Source organism: Carlito syrichta, unplaced genomic scaffold (genome assembly GCF_000164805.1).
Source record: "Carlito syrichta isolate Samal-C Ts95f unplaced genomic scaffold, Tarsius_syrichta-2.0.1 Scaffold135687, whole genome shotgun sequence".
Classification (NCBI taxonomy): Eukaryota; Metazoa; Chordata; class Mammalia; order Primates; family Tarsiidae; genus Carlito; species Carlito syrichta.
The window spans coordinates 286,372-305,864 of NW_007079783.1; the positions used below are offsets into that span (position 1 = coordinate 286,372).

The following is a 19,493-nucleotide window of genomic DNA, read 5'->3' on the forward strand; positions in this document are numbered from 1 at the left end:
CAGGAGCTGACTTGATCTTAGTACCCAGAATTTAAGCCCAGGAAAGGCTGAGCATTGTGAAGACCAAAAAGGAATCTGGAGCTCCCCGCCAGGACTCTTCAGAAAGGTGGGGCCTGTGACTGACCAGCAGGTGGGCAAGGCAATGCAGGGCCTCTGAGAGCTCCACTCAGGGAAGACACAGCTGCCTCCCACAGCAGTCAAGAGCCTGCCCTTTTGTCTTTGGAGAGACACAGTCAGCACCTGATCGAGTTCTGGCAGAAGCTCATGAATTAGTTATCAAATGTCTCCTGCAGCCAAGGGGGTGGGGTGCTGATCTGCATGCTTCTCCCAAGAACTTCGGGACAGAGGGTAGGCGGCCTGCCCGCATCACATTAGGGAAGTCAGCCAATCTGCCCATCCTCCCCGCCCTCCAGCCATACAAGCCCAGCATGCCTTCCCCTGTCACACTGGACTCTGCTGCCCGCCTCCCTCGCCTCCTCCATCTGATCGCCCTCCATCTTTTGAAGCTAATCTCCCACTACTTTCCCCCTCATTCACCCAGCTGCAGGCACCTTGGTCTCCGTGTGTGTCTTTTTTAGTGGTTGTTTGTTTGTTTGAGTTGGTGTCTCACTCTGTCAGCCAGGCTGGAAGGCAGTGGTATAATCACAACTCACCACAGACTCGACCTCCCAGGTTCAGGCAATCCTTCTGCCTGAGCTTCACAAGTAGCTGGGAGTACAGGTACATGCCACCATGTCTGGCTACTTTTTTAATTTTTATTTTTGTAGAGATGAGGTCTTACTACATTGCCTAGGCTGGTCTCAAACTCCTGGCTCAGCCGGGTTCGGTGGCTCAGCCTGTAATCCCATGCTTTGGGAGGCTGAGGTGAGTGGGTTGCCTGAGCTCGTGGGTTCGAGACCCACCTGGGCAACTTGGCGATACCTCATCTCTACAATAAATCAAAAAATCAGCCGGGCATGGTAGTGCATGCCTGTAATTCCGGCTACTCGGAAGACTGAGGCGGAAGGATTGCCGGAGCCCAGTAGGTCGAGGCTGCAGTGGTGAGGAGCGGCCACTGCACTCCATTCTGGGTGACAGAGTGAGACTCCAACTCAACAACAACAACAAAAAACAACTCCTGGCTCAAGTAATCTTCCCATCTCAGCCTTCTAAAGTGCTCAGATTACAGGTGTGAGCCAATGCACCCAGCTAGAATGTTCTTTCTTTATATGTCAGTGTGGCTGCTCCCTCACTCCTCTGCTACCTACTCAACAGCCACCTTGTCATTCAGGAGGCTTCCCTCACCTGCATGTTGCCTGTATACCCCTGCGAATACCCAATTCTCCCCATAATGCTCATCACCATCTGACATGTGCCTGTTGGTTTGCCTATTGTCTGAATCCCTGCATTAGAAAGTGGCTACCATAGGGGTAGACACTTCCCTGTTTTGTTATTTCCCAGGTTGAATTAATGAAGAATCTGTATCCTCCAATCTAAAGAGAACCAATGAAGATCTGAATCTCCAGCAAGCTATCACTGCCTCTATGTCCTAAGAAATAAAGATAATGCTACCCTCAGCTTGTTTATCCAGCAAGTCTGTCCTATCCCTCACATCTACTCAGCTGTTGAGTTCTATGAGTTCTTCCCTTAAATTCCTCCTTCCCTCCCTCCCTCCCTCCCTTCCTCCTTCTTCCCTCCCTCCTTCCTTCTTTCCTTCTTCCCTCCCTCCACCAAGTGTTTACTAAATGTGTACCAGGCACCAGGTGCTATCTCTCACATGACTCTGGTCTTCCTATTGCCACGGCTGCTGCTCTAGCTGAGGCCTTACTAACCACCACCACCACCACCACCACCACCCCAACCTCTGCTGCTGCCTCTTCTCTCTCCTTTAGCTTATCCCACAGGACGCTGATAAATTCTACCTTCCTTCCCTCCTCAGAATGTTGCAGAGCTGCTGTTGTCTATTGAGTTGAGCAGAGATGACATCCCAGCCCTGAAGGTCCTCCATAAGCTCTCAGCACCCAGGAGCCCCTCCTACTACCTGAGAATTGTGCTGCAGACAAACCGATCTGCTCATTATATTATAGATGTGCCTTCCGTGCTGTTCTCATTTCTGGAAAGAACAGATTCTGCCTGCCCAGACTGCATCTTGCAAAGGCAACTCACAGCCAGCTCTGCATACTGTCCAATGTAATGCAGCCACTCTCACTTCTAAGCTCCTAGACACCATGTTTCTACCTTTCTTAAAACACCTGCCATATTTTTCCCAGAGTTATGGTTCCTTATCTCCTCTAGTAGGGAACTCTGGAGGATGAGGATTATATCTTATTAATCTTTTTTTCCTGAGCAATAACCAAACTAGAATCTTGCTCAGAATGCATGCCCAGTTGCTACTTGTTTGCCTGAATTGTTAAGTACAATGAATTTCAAGGTATCACATGATCCAGGGAGCACAGGAGAAAAATAGGGTGTGATGTTTTCCCTAAAAGGATTGACAACCTATTGATGGAGACAAGATTGCTTATATAAAATTGTAAGTTTTTATTCACTTTCAGCAAGTAATCATTAAGCTCTTACTGTATGCTAAGTGTAATACAAGGCAGTGCAAAATTAGTGAAGCAGAAAATAAATACAAGTTAAGGCAGATTCTAGGTACAGGACACATGACCTGGTTGCCTCCAACACTTGCCAAGTCCCAACTTTGGGTGTGATGACTCAAGAGATAATGGACTTACCTGGCGATGCTGCATGTTCCAAGTGCCCTAGCTGGGGCTGTCTGGTGATCCTGAAGATCAACTCTGCAGGCCCACTGTCCTGGTCAGTAGCAGACAGCTGCAGGGTAGTGATCTTCTTCACTGAGTTTTCATCCAAGACCAGCCCTTCATTGGTGACGATGACTGGTGGGGATTTGGCTCCTGAAAATACCAGATTTGAGATGGGATCTTTTCAGCCTCTGCTCTTTCATTCTAGTCATCCTTAGTCCTGTTTGTCAGAGAGCACACCACAGAACAGAGCTTTGTGCAACAGAGAGGGTCTGGTTTTCAGTTTCTATTCCAGGCAAGTGAAGGAAAGGTCTCAAGCCTCAAGGTGAGCACAGTGTAGACTACATAACCTCAAAATCGCTAAAGTATTTTTATATTAGAAAACCGAACACCCTCTTACCTAAAACACTGATGGAAAATGACTGGTCAATCAATCTGTTGCCTTCTCCATCAACCACATCAAATTTAAAAGCAAAGCTCCCACCAGGTTCTCCTATTCCATGACTGTATTCGACTTGCCCTACAAAAAGGGGGGGAAAAATCAAGATTTGCGATTAGCACTTTCTGCCCTTGTTTCTGAAGTGAGAGGTGGTAATCCAATTGGTATTCACACCAATAAATCAATTAACACCTTCCTCACCTTGACATTTTAATCTAAAATTTTCATTTTCTTCCTTTCCTTTCTTACCATCTACATCCTCATAACCAAAGACCTCATACAAAGTCACCCTGCATGACTTTATTTATGGTTAAGGCTGAGCCCTTTTTAAAAAACAAACAAACAAAACACAGCTCAGCCTCCAGGAAGGTCTCATAAAAACTAGATTCACAAAATCACATATGTGTAAAGTCTACACTGGCCCCACCCACATCACTCCAAGTGACCCCCTTATACAACCATATCGAAGGGCAAGAGTACATGGAGCTGCAGCCCACCTTCTCCCTGGACCGCTCACCTCCCATTGCCTGGAACTATGCACAGAACAACATTCACTATAACCAACAGACAGATAAGTAAACAAGTAAATAAACTCTACAGAAGCCAGAAAGGCCCAAAGGGGAAAGACCTTGTATTATATTTTTGTTAACCCATGGCATAAGTGCCTATTAATTTGGTTATGTAAATACAACCAAGCCTCTGGGAAAATGTGCCCCTCTCATTGTTAAAGAGTAGACGCTATATAGAGTCTATCATACTCGGTGATCTATCACAGAAACAAAGAATAGAGTACCACATGTTCTCACTCATAAGTAAGCCCTGAACATTTACTATAATGCTATAAGAAAGGGATTGGCAGTAGTGGCATACTGCCAGGGTGGGGTGGGGGGAACACAACGTCAATAAGGGTACCTGAATTCAAATCAAGTGAAGTGGGGACCAAAGGAAGGCCCAAAATTTACCTGTATGATGACCACTTATATACCAAATCCTGAATTGTACCCCACTGATTTAAAATAAAAAATAATATAAAATAAAATCAAGTAGATGCTGCTGCATGGAACAATCCAGGGATGACTATCGCTCTGCCCCTCCCACCTTCTCCACTAAATATAGAATTCAGCCAATGCCGCTCCCAGATGGTGGTGGGCGTGCAGGACCCATGTTTCTGCTCCCCATGGCCCACTTCCACCTCTAAATGGGATTGCATATCATCACATGACTATGAACTACTTTCTTCCCCACTGTATGACTTTGTCCCCTTTTTCAACCCTAAAAGTTGCCCAGTAGCAACGTGGCATTGAACGTTTGTGCCTCTACATGATATCAGTGTTTTCCGCAGGAGGATGAGCCACGTAATGGCCCCAGGCAGCTCTGATGTGTGCCCTTCCATTTTGCTCAGTTCATTAACTTGTGCTCTTTGGGGAACTGAGAAGAGATGTAAACTGCTCACCTACAGAAGGCATCATTTTCATCTTAATCCATCCCAACTCACTTCTCCCCCCACTTTTTAGCATCACAGCAAGTCAAAATGACTTTTCCCCTCCATAATAGCCCCAACTTTTATCAATGCCAAGTCAAAGCATGAGCATATTTTAGCTAAGGAAGATAATTATTTCATTTCTTTTAAACAAAGAAATGAGGAGACAAGAAAGAGAATAAATGAAGCTATTCAAAACAAAGAGCACACAGTTGACTGCCACAGTCTGCTAGGCATTTAATTCTCATTTACTACTATGAGTAGAGTCCAGGGAAGTTAGGGTAGATGGAAGGGAAAGGCTGACCTTTGCTGATGTCTGCCTGGGAGAAGCTTCGGACTGGGCCCTTAATGGAGATTTGCTCCAGGCTGTCACGCTTGACCATCTGCAGGCGCCCTGCACCAGGATCTTCCTTCAGAATATACAAAACTCGGTGGTCATTGGAGTCAGTATCTGCCACTTTCAAGTGCTGTTCTGTGATGCGTGCTACAGACCCTTTGAGAAGAGCAGAAGAGAGTAGGTCATGTCCTATGACAGGGATGTCAAATGGTTTCAGAGACTGGAGGCTACATCATTACATGTTTTTTTGGGTCTGGTTACCAGGCACTTGCCCTTCTCAGTTTCCAACTGAATAGATTTTAATGTCCCTAAGTGATAGAGTCCCTACTTTCCCATTTGCTAATTATCCCCTGAGTTCGCAGCTGTGACTTTTTTCTCTTCTGATTTATTTTCAGTATCTCCCTTTGCTTGCTCTACCCAGTGACCTATCAGCTAGTACCTAGATTTATGTAACAATTCCTACTTCTGTGATGCAAATAACTTCAAAACCTAGATGAAATCTGTTTGGATTTATTTACTATCTTGAGGATCACCAAATCATAAAAAAAATAGCTTTTTAGAAACTCATAAACATATTTTGTTACCAACTCATACTGAATAGTCAAAATCAGCATTTCTCAAGACAGAAGATATGCTGAGTATTAGGAGCAGAGAGACCCAAGCTTCGAGCCTGGATGCTGTCCAAGGGTTGGGGTGGAGGCATTAACAGTAGGGAGGCCCAAGTCCCTGAGTCCAGGATGCTACCCAGGGGTTGGGGACAGAGGCATTAGGAGCAGTGAGGCCTCAGCCCCTGGGTACTGGATGCTGTACAGGTGTTAGATGTGGAGACATTAGGAGCAGCGAGGTATGAGCCTCTGAGCCTGGATGCTGCACAGGTGTTGGGATGGAGGTAGTAAGAGAAGCAAGGCCCAGGTCTCTAGACCCTGGATGACACACAGGAGTTGGGAATGCAGGCAAGCCACTGGCAGCTGACAAACTCCTTTTCTTGGGATCTTGCCACTTGCTTTCCCAACCAGCTATTTTGTCATGTTAAAAACAGTGAATTCTAGGAAAGCAGAGCCCAATCATCCATGTGTAGTACATCCTGGTGTTGGGGTGGCACTCCACCAAGAACCTGAGCCTTCCTGCAGATAGGTAATGCTGAGAAGGCTAGACCTGACCACCACCAAGGCCAGGTCTCAGAAGATAACCCTGAATTGAGATAACATCCTATTCTGGGACAAAAGTCAGGCCTGCTCTCTGCCTGCTGTAGCATGGAAAGTTCTCAAGTCCAGTGTTTCTCTTCGAGAATGCACCCCACTGCACATGAGGGTGCCCTTCTGTGCATCACCCTCATGAGATGTGGAAGGCAGAGGGAACCAATGCCAATATGCTGCTGCCCATGCTGCCTGCTGTGCCTTGAGTCACAGAGCACTTTGTCTCTGATGGACAGAGCACTTTGTCCACCAGCATCCACGGAATAGCAGCAAGTTAGCTTATGAGCTTGTAGTAGGGTAAAGTCAAATCATGGACTCCAAACCTGGGACCTTTGGGAATTCCCGAGTTTTCAAATATTATTATGCCATATATTTTTCATTGCCAAATGCATGTGAAACTAAGAACAGACAAACAACAGAACTTGAGTGAGATGCAGATGCTCTGTGGGCAAGAGCCCACTCCCTAATTAACTCCCTGCTGTGACCTGTGTCTAAGACATGTGTCCCAGGCCCTTCAGTGTTGCTTAAACATAAGCAAAACTGTGAGTTTTAGACCCTAGAACAACAGATCTGGTCATTCTCAATTATGTGCATAGTCTTTTTAAATGCATGATGGTTTCCCAAGCGTCCCTTCCTATCTTTTTCTCCCCCAATAAGTATCTTGAAAATCCTGCTGTAGGTCTTTTGTTGTTCATTTCTGTGGGGTTTGTTGAACAATGTTACAGGAAACGTGGGTCTGAGTAGTTGGATAAATTAAGATTTTTTGAGAACACTGGAAATTCTCTAAACTCTTCTCAACCTTTTCTTCAATTCACAGACAGAAGTATCTGGTCCAAAAAATTTCAGAGGCTCATATGTGTCATTCACAATTCTCAGGAACCTAAAACAACAGTTTTCTGAAACTCCAATCTCTCCAAGTACGGAACAACTGATTTAAGATACACATAGGACAAAGGAAGAACAAGTATAGGGGAACCACGGTCACTCTCTTCTATGCCTGTAGTACCTGCTGAAAGTTGCAGGCCTCGGTTCACAGCCAAGCGGGGCATATCACTGATGGGCAATTCCTTGTAGACCTCCACTCTCCCTGCATCCACATGGAGGCCATCGGTGAGGGAGAACTGGAATTCATCCACAACCATGCTGGGGCCCCCAGGCATATATACGACCAGCCCGGCCAGGACATCCTGGTAGGTGAAGGAGGCACCCTGAGCCAAAACTGTCCCATTCTCCAGAGGCTCGGAGGCAGCTTGCCTCCTGAGAAGATGACCTGAGGAAGGGAGTAATGAAAAACAAAGAAACAGTGGTAGAATGTACATGGCACTAAAACATCGTCTGGTGTTGCCAGCTAGTGTGAGCCTGGGTAGAAAGTCAAGGACCTCAGAGGCCTTGGGTACCAGCAGCTTAGCATTTTATATATAAACCCAGGCCACTGCCTTGTGGCCTCATCTATAAATGAAGAAGACAAAGTCCCACTTCTCCTGGTTAATAAAATCTCTTAAGGCAACACAGATGGATATGGTAATATAGAGGCTTAGAAATCACATTTCCCTTCATGAATTCAGGCTCACTTCATTATCTAAACCTTATTTTCTCTTTCCTCAAAGGAAAAAAGCACTCTTCATTCACTGTCTTTCTCTTAGGGCCTCTGGAGTGGAAAACAGAAATATGCTGTAAGATCCTTTTAGATTAAGAAAGACACGGAGCATCTTTAGATTGAGGCATATTTTTCTGTGTTCAAGGGTCATGCACCACAATGGAATAGCTAAAGAGCTTCATTCAAGAAGGTGAAAATGAAGGAAAGCAAGTTAAACTACAATGACCAACAGCATTTTGTATTAACCTCCACCCACAGCAGCCCCCTCAACTTTTTAAAATTTTATTTTATTTTATTTTATTTTAAAGATGTGGGGTACAATTCAGGATTAGGTATACAAATGTCTCTCAACTTGAAAAGACCAGTGGGCACTGCAATGGATTGACACACACCACTTGGGTCTAGAGCTTCAGCTAATACCAGGTGAATGGCGCTTAGAAAAGAAGTGGGAAAAGAACCCAACTGTGGTTTTAGCATCTGGTTTAAATCAGGAAAACTGCTTTCTTTGTGAAAGGATCAAATAAATAAAAACATCTAGTGTGGTTCTCTAGGGTTACACGAGATGGTTCAGGATAGCAAACACTGAGGTCTACTCTGAGAAGAGGATGGGTGGATCCAAACCTGTTTTGCGTGGGTTACACAGGAAAGTAAGAAAAGAGCAGAAATTAAACTTCAGACACATCAATTAATGAGGATTGAGGCTTTTAAACAACCAGTGTCTAACATGATTCTGAAGCATATTGGCTAACTGTGAATTTGATTATTTTGATGCAAAGAATGGACCACATACAGGAAAGGCAGATAAACACTCAATTGGAATCTACGTGTTGGTTCTAATAAACCATCGGGGACCTCAATTAAGAAGCTTTTCATAGCAGTTCATATCCTACCGTGGTCAGGCTCTTTTGTCAGTACAAAAATCAGCTCATCATCTGGAGTGTCCAGGTCTTGCAGGCTCAAAGAAGAATTGCTTATCACCACTCCTGAGCTCTGCTGTACCCAGAGGGGCCGCAAGGTCATCCTGGGAGGCTCATCATTCTTTCTCTGATTAAAGCATAAAATAGTAGGTTTCACATAGATATTGGTTTAAGAGAAAGAAAATGTACACTATTCAGAGAAAGTATCATTGTCTCAATGACTTTCTCTGTCAAAATAGAATCTAATATGTCATCATCTTTTCTTCCCAATTAAAACTACAAGTTAGAAAAGAGAGCAAGTCACACATATACAATTCCCCTTGTTGAGCATTCCACAAAAATCTGAGATCTCTTCCATACGTACAATGACTTTATTTTCTAGATTAAAAATATGGACATGTGCTTTGACAGATGTAAATATATTTGGGAGATAAAAGGGCACACTACTTGAACCCAGAACAGCTGCAAAAAGCCCTGCACATCACAGTACTTGTACTTGTAGAAGGATACCATATTTGAAAGGGTGGTTTTCTAAATGTCTCCCTGCCCTCGTACCAGCCCCTTTTCAACACTGTCACTTCAGAGTGCCAAGTGCTCTATCCATTTCATTTTCCCAAGGCAGAGGGCATTCCATTCTGAAATATATCTTTTCTGTCTGTCTGTCTGTCTGTCTGTCTCTGTTTCTCTCTCTCTCTCTCTCTGGGGTGGTAGAGCAAGCCTGTGTAGTTGCTCAAATAAGAATACAGCATAAAAAAACATGTTTCTTCGATGTTACAATTAAATAAATAACTGCATTAAAAATAAGAAAAGGCAAATAGGCATATAGAACCAAACACGACAAGTTCAGAGAAAAATGGGCATATATTAGTTTTCATCTAAATCTGGGACCCGCAAGATCTCTCTGTCTGACCGTCACAAAATGTTTTTCACACAGAATGAATAAATTTTACCCTGAAGTGGAAATTCAGATTTCCAATTCAAACCTTCCCCAAATGCCAACCTTAACTCTACAAGTTTTCTGAAGGCTATATTTTTTAAATGACCTTTAAAATTGAAGGTCAAATCCAATCTTCTTTGCTTTTGAGTCCATATAAAGAAAGTTATCTAATGGTAAGCTATTGTGGTCAAAGGTTCAACCTTTCCAACTTCCAGTCTTTTACCTCAATGGTGATATTGATGCTGTGAATTTCTGAACGACTGGTTCCATCACTCACATAAAAACTGAAAATATCATGGGTTGGCTCAATGCTTTCATGAACACTCTGAAAGTAGTAGATGTAGTTTTCCAGGACATCTTGAATAGGGAATGATGCCTCCTGGTCACTGGTAACTTCAGGGCCAAAACGGTCACCTGCATCAACATCAAGAGAGGATTTTTACCTCGATCCATCAATTCCTGCTTACTGCACAGAATTAGAAAACAAGACGTCATTTTCAACAGATGAAAATATGTTTGAGGATAAAAGAGGGAGAGGGGGCTAAGCATAAGACCAGAAGCTGAAAGGCCTGGGGTAGATCCCAGTTTCCCCACGGGGCACCTCTCATCTATACACGAATATGCGTGTCCTGTCCTTTCCACAGGGAGTCAAATGAGATAATATGCAAACAAAGCACTCAGAATATTATTATTTCATGTAATGGAGAATCATTGGTTGCTTTATTAGGAGTCTCTAATAACATAAGTCCTGGGGCAAGTAACAGTACAAAAGCAAAGATTCTACCATAAGCTCCAGTTTCAAAACCACTCGATCTGGCATGCTCTGCAAGAGGAACCATCTTTTTCTACATAAGGAAAAGTTAACTGTACATCATTTTATCTCCGTCATGTTTTCATTTAACTTCCTAGTTCTTTTTTAAAAATTTTTTTTATTTTAAAGATGTGGGGTACAATTCAGGGTTAGGTATACAAACGTTGATTATGCAGGTACCCTTGTTGATGAGGTGTGCCCCTCCTTCCCCTAGCAGCTTCCCTCAATTGCCAATCCTACCCCCCCTCCCCTGGCAGTTTCCCACTACTGCCAACCCCTTTCTTATAGTATTATAATTGTTCAAGGTCCACTTATGAGTGAGAACATATGATACTCTGTTATTTGTTTCTGTGATAAATCACTGAGCATGATCGTCTCTAAATCCATCCAAGTTGAAGTCCATATGTTTGTCCTTCTTTATATTCCATTGTGTATATGTACCACATTTTTTTTTTATTCAGCCCAGCTACGATGGGCAGCATGGTTGGTTCCATGTTTTTGCTATTGTGAATAGAGCTGCAACAAACATACGTGTGCAGGTATCTTTTTTGTAGAATGATTTAAGTTCCTCCGGGTATATTTCCAATAGAGGAATTGCTGGGTCATATGTTTCTAGTTCTTTCTGAAATCGCCACACTGTCTTCCAAAGAGGTTGCACTAGTTTGCATTCTCACCAGCAGTGTAGAAGTATTCCTTTTTCTCCGCATCCTCGCCAGCATCTGTTGTTGTTTGTTTTACTAATGATGGCCATACTTACTGGGGTTAGGTGGTATCTCAATGTGGTTTTGATTTGCATTTCTCTGATGATGAGTGAGGCTGAGTGCTTTTTCATGTGTCTGTTGGCTGCCCATATATCTTCTTTTGAGAAGTGTCTATTCATGTCTTTTGCCCACTTTTTAATGGGGCTGTTTTGTTTTTTTCCTTTCGGCACATTTGAGTTCCTTGTAGATCCTAGATGTTAGGCCTCTGTCAAATATGCAGTTGGTAAATATTTTTTCCCATTCTGTGGGCTATCTCCCTGCTCTCTTGATGTTTTCTTTTGCTTTGCAGAAGCTCATCAGTTTGATAAGGTCAACTTCCAGTTCTAAAGAGAGCCTCATGATCACAATATTCCTGGTCTTGTGCTGGTCAGAGCCTAGCCCCTGTGACAGTACACCAGGGCTACTGTGATACCTGGGGACCACTTAGATGCTATGGCACTCGGGTACCACTTAGAGTTCAGGGGCCATTCAGGTCTTAAGATGCCCAGGTACCACTCAGAGTTCCACAGAAAGGGCTGGCTTCAGTTTACTCTTCTTCTCATCCCAATCCCAAAACACTGTAAAAGGCCCAGGGAAGAGTAAGCAGTGCCTAAATGATGGATCGCTTGTCTTTTACTTGATTCTAATCTGAGTCTCCATAATTGATTTTTAAATTGTCACTGTGATGTTCTTCTAGAGAGAGGAGAAAAAAGAACCCCTGTGTCTTCAGACATTCCCTGGATACCTAGCAACATGGGATAGTGGAGCCAGCAGATTTGAAGGCAACAAGGCTGTCCCCTTTCCCTCTCCATGATCCTTTGTAAAAATCATATCATAAATTAAAGGTCATTCACTTCCTGAATTGTAGACAGTGCCATATTTGTTACAATTTGCTTGAAAGAAGAGCTCAACACAATGTTTTTCTTCAATGGTATGGACTTTCTTAAATTTTATCCCTCAGATTAGATTCCTCTGGATTCCAGAAATGTACAGAGGTCTAAGTGGTCAAGGACCCAATAATTTCTAAGACATACAGTCCAAGTATCTAGAAAAACCGTTAAAATTCCTTCAGATTTTTACTTTCTTCTTCCATCAATCTCTATAAACAGGAGAAATGTGGCTTTGTAATTTGGGACAAAAGTATAGCCTAAATGATGTTGAAGTATATATAAATATAGTAATGCCTCCTAGTAGATCATTGGAGAAAAAGCTGTTTAACACGTTATCTGTCACTGAAGGTTTAAGCATCAATTCTTTCAATTTTTAAAGTCACACCTTCTATTTTTTTTATATAAGTCATTCTTATTAATGTGCTTCCCTGCTTTCTTAAGCAGAATATACTAGGTTTGAATTAAATAGTTCTTCAAGCACGCGGGTTATCATTGTGAACATCTACTACTGCATTGTAATGAATTCAGACTCCATGCCACTAGATTTCATACCTAACAAAATAATAATTATTTTTCTTGATGTCAAAAGTAAAAGCTGCTTCTTCTAACCATTCTTAAAGCAAAATTCTTGGGTCCACTGGGTTCTGAGTCTAGGTAGCCAGCTTCACACACATAAAAACAGACTCAGTTCTAGTAGAGGCAGAAGGACTTCTCCCTGTAGAGCAGGGTTTTCCACAGGTGAGCAAGGGGTGGGGTCTTCAGCTAATGTACCTCGGGACAACTGTTTTGCTCCCCTGAATGCCTTTTTTGTCTTTTCAGGTTGATACCAAGGTTATTATAGAGCAGAAGTTCCCTAAGCCATGGTGGAAATGCAGACTCACAGGTTCCACTAACCTCCTAAAACAGAAACTCTGGGGTTGCTGCCCAGCAGACTGACCAGTCCTTCTAGTGATTCTATGTATATTAAAATTTGAGGGCCACTTTTAAGAGAGGCTGAGACTTGCCAGAAATTTGACTTCCCAACCACGGGATACTTCTTTACATAGAGAATCTCTGTGCCTCCTGTATCACCGGTGACATGGAATGCTGTTAGGAAGATTCAGTAGGAAATACAGGAGGATTTCCCAGGAGGTCACACTGAGAGAGAGAAGGAAGGTTGGTAGCAGACATCTTTCACAATTTCCCACCTTTTCCAACCCTTCCCTCTGTAAGAAATGCCACTTTCCTGTTGCCCCGTGGCGAGTTCTGTTGACCTTTCAGTTTCCAACTCAAATGTCACGACTGCAGACATTCCTGCCTCCCCTGCCAAAAGTCACTGGCTTGTACTATACACTCTCTCTGTGCTTTACTTCTCTCCCCATCTGGCATTTTCAATCACTGTGATTTATCAGTCTTCACATCTGCCCCCCACTCGTGGCAGGGCTATGTCTTACTCAGCTTTATACCCACTGTATCTGGCATAAAGGTTTATTGAAATAAACTAATTCTGCAATAAACAAATCTGAGAGCACACACTGAAAGGCAAGATGGAGAAAAGACCCAAGACTGTGCTCATTGTACCACTGCTCAGTGAGTTTCTGTTGACCAGACTCCAACCCCAGGCCCCATGCTGGCCACACACCTACAGTCATGGCCTCTCTGTGGGAGCTGCTAGCTGCGCACCAATTAGAACCCTATGTGGGCACTCAGGCGTCTCTGCACAGGGGCTATGGCACAGCAACCTGCCAGAAGCTGTCTCAGCCACCAGTCACAGAGGTCTCAGAGGCCTGTGGACAGGGCATGCCTTCTTGCCTCTTCTCTATGATAACCACCAGGGGGTCCTAGGCAGATGGTGGAGGGGAGCGCTGAGGGGAGGGTGTTCCAGTTTGACAGCACACATTTCAAGTTGTGGCAAGCCGTAGAGGAGCTGAGATATAAGTGATGGCTCACCTAAACTACAGCTGCCTCATAATAAAAGGACAGGAATTTTAACTTCCTGGACGCTCATCTGAGTGTGGTCCCCAAGGCCCTCTACCCTATTGCTGGGCTCTAAATGCTCTTGCCCTGTTCCATGTTTCCCATAGCATGTATTCACCTTCTAACACCTGACACAAGAATCTCATTTCTTAGGCTTTTTGTCTCTCTTCAGCAGTATCAAAGGCACCATGGAGGTAGGGAGTTTGTCTGTTTTGTTTACTGATGTATCCCTAGTGCTTTAAAAGTATCTGGCACACAGAAAATGCTCAGTAAACTTTTGCCAAACAAATAAAATCTCCCTTCCATTTCTTTGAACAGTCCTATTCCTCTCCATCTCCAGATTTAATTGGATGTAAAGTTCTTCCTCACCCCTCCCTTCCTTCCAGGCCCCGAACATTCTACAGTGAAGCTGGTACCTGTTCCTGTGTTCTCAATACAGCCATACTTGGGCAGAACACTCAGTTTAATGATGGCATCTCCCTGAAGGTTCTCATGATCATCCGTAGCGAAGAAATGGTGAAATGAGAGTGGGGCTCTCCCTCCCTCATCAACCTAAGGAAGAAGAGAGTGGGAAGAGTCCTTGGGTGATTGCAGGAAAAAAGAACAGAGCTGAAAAGTGCTGCCCGTGGTGACCTTCCAGCACCCATTTCACTTTTCTGAGGAGGCAGATGCTCCACAGACGAGATGAGGGATGTGTGCTCTGCCGAAGCCAGGCCATCGCTTAGCACCTCTCAGAACCGCACTCAGACATGATGCCTTCTATATCTCCCTTCAAAGTTGCACATCATTCAGTGATGGATCTGGTTATAAAGCAGCTCCGGCCCATTCTAATCTCCCATCTCATTCAGCTGCCTGCCAGGATGGCTGCCTTCCTTCCACATTGACATTCAAAAGCCCACAGGTGGAGAATGACACATCCAGCCCTCCCTTGGATGCTGAGAGTGACTCTCTCCTATAGCATTCCCATCTAGAGTGAGAGCCCCACTTATTCCTTCATATTGTATATTTATAGGTGTGTGGGAAGAGAGATTCGCTATATTTGAAAGGTAGCACAGTATCTTAATGTCAAAGAGGAAAATAAATCAGGATTAGTAAACGCAGCTGCTCAAACTAAATGTTTTGGGCAATGCTCTGTTTGTATGCTAGCCTTGCAGCCTCAGCCTGATATTTTTCTCCAGCCTGCTGGAGCTGGTCAACCCATTTCACTCTGAACAACTCTTGGCCAACTGTAGCAAGACCTATAAATTACAAAATGGAAGGTTGCTCTGAGAATGGGATGGTCAATCAGCTTCCCCAAGGTGTGAGAATGGAAACATGGGAGGAGTATCAGAACCATTTAGAAACAACTCAGTGTTGTGAATTTTCAGTTACTCAACAAAGCCAGAAAACTCCCACACTTTTGGCATTAGGGCATGTAATAGAGAAGGAAGAGGGAATGATGAACTTTTACAGAATCCTTACCATAAACTGCATACTGTGGCTCATACTATTCTATTAATTATCAGAGAAATCATTTTTGTAATAAGAATAGCAATATTTAAAAGGTGAGAATTGGACGCAGTGGTACATGTCTATAGTTTCATCTACTGTGGAGGCTGAGGTGGGAGGATTGTTTAAGCCCGGGAATTCAAGTCCAGACTGAGCAACATAATGAGACCTTGTCTCAATAATAATAATAATAATAATAATAATAATAAAAGACACAGAAACCGAGTCTAAGAAAGATTACATGCACAGCTGGTAAGTAACAGAACTGGCACTTGAACTCATGTCTGGGTCTTATCACAGTGCTAAGTATTGAATTGAGTTAAGGAGTGACTTGGGCACACTTCCAACATGAGATTGTAAACCCCTCAAAGATAGATTCTATTTCCAATTTTATACCCAATACTAACAACATCTAGCATAGAGCCTAGCACATTAAATATTTGTTGACTAAATAATGTAGATATAATGATTTGATCTTCTGTGTATTTGTTTCCATGCTTTTTGAAAAACTCATGATTGAAAACCATGCATTTCTTGACACCATTGCCTGGATATTTGGGAAGAAAACTTGGCAGCCAATTTAGGCAGAAATCCTTGGTTTATATTACCACAGATTTCAGTTCTCTGTAGTACTCACTGCTTATTGATTTGAAAACTGTTTACCGTGATAAGGTCAGCAAAAGCAATGACTGGAGGTGGGTTTTCAACAGGAGTGACCATGATGGTAAACATCTGATTGTCCAGATGGTTGTGGTCCATGTCAGAGACAGAGAAATGGAAGCTATCAATAACCAGATGACCGTCCGTTTCAAACCCAGCTGAATACCTATAAATGGCCAAAAAGAATCAAATGAAAGAGCCACTCTGAAAGTCAGATAGGATGACTGTATCTTTGTTTAAAAATGGACCAGAAACAATATATTCTTTCAAGACAGCTATAACCAGTTGCGTAAATAGTTTTTAATAAAATGTAAAAATATCTGTGGAATAACAAAAAGTGATTATGTACCTAATTTTCTTGTTGTTGATGTCTTCCATTGTGAAATTGGAAACTTCTGAGAGTTCTTCCATCTCAGGTCCTAAGGTTCTTAAGAGAATACCATACATGGGCACAGAGCTTAACCGAATCCAGATCTCTGGGTCGGGGGAAGAATCATCCTAATCAGACAAATATGAGACAGGACATGAATGCACATTTGCAGGAGAAAACACTTCCAGTAGTTAAAGTCCTAGGGGTTTTTCTTTCTCTGCTAATTTCCTTCGTCAGAAAGCAACACCACTTCAAACTACGTGAAAATTCCAATACTGACTTCCCCTAAAATTCTCCTTTGGTAATATATTTTTTTCAAGAGTAGCTCAAGATAAGAGAAGTGATACGTATTTTAGGTTTATCATTACTTTAAAAGATTTTGTTTTTATTACAAGCATCTAGAGAAGAATATAATGTGATCATATAGATATGTCACCTATCTGTAAACACAGATGTAGGCTGCTTCCAGAGTTTCTAAGGATGGTTTGCTTCTTAGGGAAAGGTAAAATTCCATTATAACATATAATACAATGATAAAGTTCAGTGAAACAAATAAGTTACTTGTCTTAGCCAATGACTCACTATAAGCAATATTCAACATGATGACATTTGGGATTAACAAAAGAATGTAGGAAGTCTTGTGGATTTCTTTCTATCAGGACTGAATCTACTACTGCTTACTCTACAAGATGCCTAATCTTAACAGATACCACTTCCTTTTCCTTCTATATTTTAATGAGAAAAAAATTGTTTTTCTGTGTTTCTAAATAGACAATAACAATATCTTAAGGAATAATTTCCCCTTTCTTCAAGAATATTTTTGGAAATGTCTGAGAGGCAGGCAACATCTTCTTGGAAAGTTTCCCTGAGTCATTCATCTTTCAGAGCTGTTGGTTGTGAAAATGGGGGCACTCCATACTTTCCCACAGCAACAATGAAAGTAAATGTTGCATGGTCAATTGTATGTTCAAATGCACATTTTCATGCTATGCCGTACAGTCAATTGAGGTATGATGCCAGGTGGGCAGGTTACAGCAGGGTTCAGTCTGTTCTTATTTCTATCCCCAGGGGCCGTTTTAAGCTACTAGTTCAGAGCCTCAATGCAAGAGCACAGAATTTTCCTTATTTCCTCACCTCACTTGACACTAGCAAGACAAGGACCTAGAACTCAATGAAGCTGTAAAACTTCAGAAAATTTCCCCTAAATTTATGTTCTTTTAAAGTTTCTCCACATGGGTTATCAAATACAATATGTAGGCTTCCAAAGGACTCTGAGAGAGAATTTTGAGAAGACGACTGAGAGCTTAAGGTATTGTCTTCTAATGGCAATAAACAATAAGGACAGAGGAACTGGCTCTTGGTTAGACTGAACAGCTTCTAAAATTTCACATTGGCAGATTTAATGAAAAAATTACTTATTTCATGTCAAGCATGTTGTATTATGCCTCAAGTCCCAAATGACAACCGGTTTGAAAAAGTGGGAAATCAGTTAGATTTTCTTTTCCTGAAAATACTGTCATAATGTAAAGAAAATCACTGTTTTTTTTAAGATCTCCAAGATATTGTAGCACACAAAAATTCTCATGTAACTTTCTGCTCAAAAACCTTATCTCTTTTATTAATTAATTTTTTTATTTTCTTTTTATTATTTATGCATCCATGAACCTACCATTTAACAAAAGGACTAGAACTTAGAAAATCAATATTAACCCATGTGTTCCAACTTCATCCTGTCCCTGGGCCTTCCATCAGCCTGAGTCTTGTTTCTCATTTTCTTGAATTTCTTAACATCATTTGATATGTTTCTACAATGTATGTATTTTAGGTGGTTTTTTAAATACTTATAAACACAGAGTTGACTTTACTCAAGGCTGCTAAGATTCATCCATATCATTGTATATAGCTATAATTCATCTGTTTTGAGGCTAATATTCCATCAACTTTGTATGCTACACATTATCTGTTATCGTGATGATGGGCATTTTGCTTGTTTCAATAGTTCCACAATTATGAAAGGTACTGCTATGAACATTCTTGCACATGTCCTCTGGTGTACATGTGAAAGTTTCTCTTGGATAGGAATCTAGGAGTGAGATGGTTTGGGTATGTAAGAATTCATCCTCACAAGACAATGCCACATTATTTTTCAAAGTGGTTGATTCAGTTTATAGTTCCACTAGCAAAGTAAAGACCTTCCTATGGATCTATTTCCTTTCCAACACATGGCATAAAATGGTATATGAAATTAATATGCTTTCCCTGATCACTAATAAAGGTGAATTTCTTTTCATATGTTTATTGACCATATGGGTTTCTCTTCTGTGAAATTCCTATTCATGTATCTTGCTTATTTTCTATTGGATTATCTTTTCTTCTTGTTCTGTATGAGTTTTATATTTTCTTTGTTATTTTTGGTTTATTGCCACAAATATCTTTTTCCAATTTGTAATTGGCCTGTTTTCTCTCTTTAAGGTATGTTTTGATGAGCACAAATTTAATCTTACTATAGTCAACTTTGTCAATATTTTATTTTATAGTTAGCACTTTTGTTTCTAGTTTAAGAAAGTCTCCCCTTTTCCAATATCATAAAAATATTTACCTATATCCTATAAAGAATTCTAAAATTTTACGTATGACATTTAAGTACTTGATATGTCTGATGTTAATATCTGTGTAGGGTGTGAGGGAGTGATACAAATTCCTCTTTTTGCTATATAAGTAATCATTTTGTGAAGATCCACGTTTTAACACATTCCTTCGGTTTCCACTGATCTGGCTTGCTAGCTTTACGTTAGAGCTCCATGTGTGGGTCTGCTTCCAGACTCTCTACTACATTCCTATGCCATGCTGTTTTAAATTCTGGAGGTTTATAATAAATATTGACACCCAATAGAGTAAGTCCTCTTGCCCTCCTATCATTTTTTTCAGAATTTG

At 41.9% G+C, this 19,493-nt stretch overlaps 1 protein-coding gene across 1 annotated transcript in view; it reads right to left on the reverse strand.

Moving 5' to 3' along the window:
- Positions 1-19,493, reverse strand: part of FRAS1 (Fraser extracellular matrix complex subunit 1) — a 195,434-nt gene that overhangs the window by 77,533 nt on the left and 98,408 nt on the right. The window contains exons 22-30 of the mRNA XM_021708269.1: positions 16,539-16,687; positions 16,193-16,355; positions 14,458-14,593; positions 9,868-10,058; positions 8,681-8,834; positions 7,200-7,463; positions 4,965-5,153; positions 3,142-3,261; positions 2,715-2,894 (exon numbers count right to left, since the gene is read on the reverse strand). Of these exons, the coding sequence (XP_021563944.1) occupies positions 2,715-2,894; positions 3,142-3,261; positions 4,965-5,153; positions 7,200-7,463; positions 8,681-8,834; positions 9,868-10,058; positions 14,458-14,593; positions 16,193-16,355; positions 16,539-16,687 (1,546 nt within the window). The remainder of the gene's footprint in view (positions 1-2,714; positions 2,895-3,141; positions 3,262-4,964; positions 5,154-7,199; positions 7,464-8,680; positions 8,835-9,867; positions 10,059-14,457; positions 14,594-16,192; positions 16,356-16,538; positions 16,688-19,493) is intronic.